This window comes from Limulus polyphemus, unplaced genomic scaffold (genome assembly GCF_000517525.1).
Source record: "Limulus polyphemus unplaced genomic scaffold, Limulus_polyphemus-2.1.2 Scaffold6871, whole genome shotgun sequence".
Taxonomy (NCBI): Eukaryota; Metazoa; Arthropoda; class Merostomata; order Xiphosura; family Limulidae; genus Limulus; species Limulus polyphemus.
In genome coordinates, this window is record NW_013672481.1 from 16,019 (window position 1) to 21,576 (window position 5,558).

Below are 5,558 nucleotides of genomic sequence, written 5' to 3' on the forward strand. Positions count from 1 at the left end.
GTAAAGATTATCAAAACATAGCCTGTAAAGATTATCAAAACATAGCCCGTAAAGATTATCAAAACATAGCCCGTAAAGATTATCAAAACATAGCCTGTAAAGATTATCATAACATAGCCTGTAAAGATGATCATAACATAGCCTGTAAAGATTACCCTAACATAGCCTATAACGATTATCATAACATAGCCTGTAAAGATTACCATAACATAGCCTGTAAAGATTATCATAACATAGCCTGTAAAGATTATCACCCATTCGTTGTGATAGGTACTAATTAGCAAAATCTAAATGAAAAGATAGTCCCGATGTAGGGATACAAAAGTAGTTATATTTTAAATAACCATAAATTGTCTTTCACTATTATTTTTCCCAGATCATCAACATCACGTTTATGACTTATGTATTGGAGATACACTAGACTTTATGCCGTATCTATTTCCTTTAAAACTGTAAAGAAATTGAGTCATTGAAGTTCGTACTTACTATAATTAAAAACAAAACGTATTGCTTGTTTATGCAGCTTGTCTAAACATGAAATTACATGACGCTCCTTTAGTTCCGCCGAAGTGAAGGAATTATATAGTACAGTAGGTCAGTCATTAACGCCCTTACATATTATGATGAAACAGATCCAAAGAGAGGTGATAACCCTAACTGTAACCCACTGTTCCCAATTGATACTTTTAGTTGTCAATTTCTAATGATAACGTCACGATACGGTAGTGTGTTTATTTTATAGTTAAGGCCTGTCATGGACTGGTGGTTAGGGGTCTCTCGACTCGCAATCTGCGGATCGTGGGTTCGAATCCCCGTTCCACCAAACATGCTCGCTCTTTCAGGCGTGGAGACATTGTAATGTGACGGTCAATTCCACTATTAGTCGGTAAAAGAGTAGCCCAAGAGTTGGCGGTGGGTGGTGATGACTAGCTGCCTTCCCTCTAGTCTTTACCTGCTAAATTAGAGACGGCTAGCGCACATAGCCCTCGTATAGTTTTGCTTGAAATTCAAACCAAACCAAATATTTCAGTTAAACGTGTAAGCCTTAAAAAACACCCATTGGACAAATTTATGTGGTTCCAATTCAGAAATTGAAATGGTTTTAAAGTTTCAGTGGTTATTGTTATTAAACTGAGTTGACAACGTGATCACTGAGGGGGCGGGGAGTCTTAACTCTACCCTCTTTCTCATCTTATTATTATTATTATATATATTTCTTTAGATTTCAAGATATAAATAATCGAAAATTGAGGTCCTCAATTTGGGTCCTCACAGGACACTGTCTTTAAAAATTGACTTTTGTTGTCTCAGTTGATGTTTTTTTTTGAGATGTTCCTTTTTTGTTGTTTCTTTTGCAGCGCTGAAATCTTCCCGCTCTTCAGAATTTCTTACATGTGGTATAGTGCCATCGGGTTTACTTCTGTTCTCATCTTCGGACTGATAATTAGTTTCGTCACAGGTATGTCATTATTTTTTTTAAATAATTATTATTAAATTAAAATCAAAAGTAGGTCACGACGGATTACGACTGTCTTCGTGGAACAAGCTTCAAGTTTGTCAGTTTGTTCGTTTCTTTCAGTATAGATAAACCCCGTGCACATGCTAGATATGTTTGTATACTTGACAAAGTAAGTCCAAACTTTCACTAGGAGGCGCTCTAAACTTACAACCCATTTTCACACAAATAGGGCATGCTTTGTCCTCATGATCTATTTTCTCAAGGCCGGATATGTTTTATTCACATTACTAAGACCTGGTTCATGAATATACTTATAGCTAATTACCTAACAGGAAAGTTACACGAGTATTTTATACATTTATTTGGGTATTAGATAATTCATGTGCTTATTTATGGTTCAAAATAATTTCATAAGTCTTCTGTAAACTTTAGACCTGTGTAAGTACAGGTCGGTCACGTGGATACTTTAGATATTTTTATCTTTGATTAGCTGTAAATTACAGAACAGATTAGATCTTTATATGGTCAAAGATAAGTCACGAAGTATCTAATATTTCTATATAATCAAACATAAGTCACGAGGGTACCTAAGATCTTTATATGTTCAAGCATAAGTCACGAGGTACCTAAAATCTTTATATGATCAAACATAAGTCACGAGGTACCTAAGATCTTTATATGGTCAAGCATAAGTCACGAAGTATCTAATATTTCTATATAATCAAACATAAGTCACGAGGTACCTAAGATCTTTATATGGTCAAAGATAAGTCACGAAGGTACCTGTAATATCTGTATGATCAAGTATAAGTCACGAACTATCTAAAATATGTAGATGATCAAACGTAGATCATGAGGTGACATCTTGAAAGTTAATAGTCACGTGTATATGAACTGAAGTATTCTTCATTTTAGGACATAAGTATTTAAAATATAAAAAACAACAAACTGAATAATTCATTGTTGCGCATAAAGAGCAATGTAAAGGTTGTGTAGTTTATAAAACTTACATTTGTTATCTGGACCTCGAGATGTCGCCACTGAAGATAATGGATACGTTAACAAATTTTTGAACAGCCGTTAGTTTCCTCATGGATAAAAACTGTACTTACTTGACATGTGTTCAATTTTACAGATAAGCGTTGCACTAGCATTTTAAAAAGGTTTGGAAGTAATAGCAGACTCATAGTAATCCATATTACATAAAACTTGGACCGGACGGACCTTGTGGTCAGCGTGCGCGAATTCTCCTATTCATGGTTTGCCAGCGAGTCAAAAAAGTGATCCTCGCTTTGAGGTCCAAAGTGCGCTGTAAGACTGGCGGTGAAAACCCCCTATTTGGCCAGACAAGAGTAGCCAAGGAGTTGGCGATGGGTGCTGTCGACTAGCTGCCTTCCGTCTAGTGTACCAAGTCAGACTTCGTGCAACTATGGGATACTTCAAAACGACAAAGCTTTGGGAGATACGTTTAGAGATAGACCAATCAGTTCGAATGGACACGGAAAAACCTAAGACGTATTAGTTCCAAACGGTTGAAGACGTCAGAAGACATCACTCATCTTCAGTGTGGTACGTGTTGACGATGTAACACATGCCGTTACATCATCACCAGTACTTCTGTATTTGAACCCAACTCCACGTACACAATCAACCTGTCGTTCACTTATACATCCAAGTGTGTAGTTTACTGCATTACTCGTTTATATTGTGGACAGCTGTACGTAGGATAAACTGGTCGAATGTTGTCTGAACGAGCACGTGTGTACTTCCGTAACATCCAGAATCGTGATCCAGATAAACCTGTGACTGAACATATCAACGATCATGACCACAACATTAGCCACTTCAGAATACTGGCCATTCGTCACTCTCTGACAAAGGGTACGGCGAATAAAAAAATATATTAGGCCTCTACGTCACAGATTATATTTTCAATGTTACCTTTGGTGGAAAGAAATCTGTAATATAATCATCAAACAGTTGCTCTAGTATATATAATACCAAATAAAATATTAGGTGCGATGAAACAATGTTATTCACGTACTTATATTAGCTTAATTTATCAAACGATGAGTTAAAAGGACTTAGAAACACCATAGATATTGTTTTCACACAACCATTATAAGAGACCGTGCTGGGTTTTTTTTCAGGTCCACCATTTTTTTTTTTGAAAGATTTTAAACCTAAATTCATGCTACGAATTATATTTTTTTTTTCGTTTGTTGATCCAAATCGTGCTGTTGAATTTTAAACATGCAAAACTACAGTCAATAGTAGCGAGTATGACGAATCAGATAATATATTTTCAACTTTTACTGTTGGTAAAAAGAAACCTGTAATATCATCATTAAACAAGTAGCCTTAGTCAACATTTATTGTCGATAAAAATTACAACAAATGATACATTATGCAAAGCTTCTGTAAAAATCAAAGTAAGCACATTGTGGAGACTTGTCTTGCAGTTACCAATTTATCAAAACCATATTTTCGAAGCTATAATGTTGAATTCAGAAACATGAAAAACTTTCAGTGTTTTGAAAACCTTAGAGTAATACCTGAACTATTTGGGGTATGTTGTAATTATATTTTAGGAAACTGGAGTTAAACTTTACAGCAAAGTTTGACTAAAACGGATGAAATAATTGCAGGTCCAAATAAACCAGAAGACATCGATCCAAAATTGATTTGTCCAGTCTTTGATATAGTATGTTGCTGCCTTCCTGCCAAAATCCGGAAGAAGCTCAGGTTTGGGGTTGGTCAAAACGTGGTGAGTTTCATTTTCTTAAAGGGTTTTGTTTGGTTGGTTGAAGTTAAGCATCAAGCTATACAGTTGGCTATCTGTGCTCTACCCACCATGGGTATCGAAACCAGATTTCTAGCGTTCTAAGTCCTCAAACATGCCTCTCTGCCACTGGGGGGGATTCTTAAAGGGAAGAAGACACGCATGTCTAACAAGATGGATTTTAATAAGTAAGAACCCGTGGATGTTGATAAAAAGATACACCCTCTTGTTAAAACATGGCATGCTCATGATAACGTACAATTGTTATTAAGCACGTGAGCATTTTAGTAAGAAATTATGCGTGTTATTAAGATCTTAGGTATGTTTTATTTATTGAATCTTGCAGTCTTTAACATTGTTAATTTATTTGTTTTCTAGTTTTTAAAGATTTTAAGAATTCGCCATAAAAGCTGTTCCTTGGGGTAGTTTCACTTAGATTACCAGATTTCTTGTTATTTACTCTCGTGTAACTAATTACTATTATTATCATTTTTTCAGTCTATCCTTCCTCGTGACTTGTCCCTAGCGACCAGCATGACTTCTGAAAGTTTAGAGAATTTTCAGAAGGATAGAAATGGCGTCTACAACATTTCTTACGTTCCGAGTTCAGTAGATATGGATGCGCTTGTCATGAAGAGCACCAAAGAAGATATCACAGCAGCGCCTAAATCTGAAACCCAGAATACACCATTGTAGGGGGCGCTCCAATAGCTTCTCGTTCATGTTACGAGAAGTCCTTTACTTGGGTATTTAACAAGTGTAAAATGTTATTTGTTCCTACGAAATCAATGTTAAATATCTGTATATACTTTTTATTTGCTTTATTTTTTTTTAATTTCAAAAGAGAAAATTTTGTTTTTTTTGGTTTTAAATGTAGCATACATTACTTTACTTATGGAACTATGTAAATTGTGTTTTGTTTGTTTGTTTTAAGCATTGTTTTTAATTTACAACATACTCTGTGTTTGGAGCCTCGTCTTAAATTAGTTTCTAAGAGCTCCAGTCGTGTTCATATTCATACAAGAATGGTTTATTGCTCTTACGAAAACATTCACTAGCATATTTGTAAACATGTTAGACTTGATAACCGGTAGTTTTCTTTGAACATATATATATATATATATAGCTTCTATAAATATCATTTGTTTCTACCTCCTAAATAACCAAAGTGAAAAAAAATTGTGTTTCATTTTATGCGTATAAATATGCTTTTATTATCCGATGTCTCCTCGTTTTGATAACATGTCACTAGAGAAAAAAATATTATTTTGTGAGCTTTCAAGAAGCTATAAAACACTTTTATAAAACATGTCATGT

At 34.9% G+C, this 5,558-nt stretch overlaps 1 protein-coding gene across 1 annotated transcript in view; it reads left to right on the forward strand.

Moving 5' to 3' along the window:
- LOC106474143 (sodium-coupled monocarboxylate transporter 2-like) overlaps positions 1 to 5,006 on the forward strand; it is a gene marked incomplete at its 5' end in the record, with an annotated part of 18,044 nt that extends 13,038 nt beyond the window's left edge. The window contains 3 exons of the mRNA XM_022402507.1: positions 1,359 to 1,459; positions 4,108 to 4,226; positions 4,740 to 5,006. Of these exons, the coding sequence (XP_022258215.1) occupies positions 1,359 to 1,459; positions 4,108 to 4,226; positions 4,740 to 4,937 (418 nt within the window). The remainder of the gene's footprint in view (positions 1 to 1,358; positions 1,460 to 4,107; positions 4,227 to 4,739) is intronic.
- Positions 5,007 to 5,558: the final 552 nt, after the last annotated feature.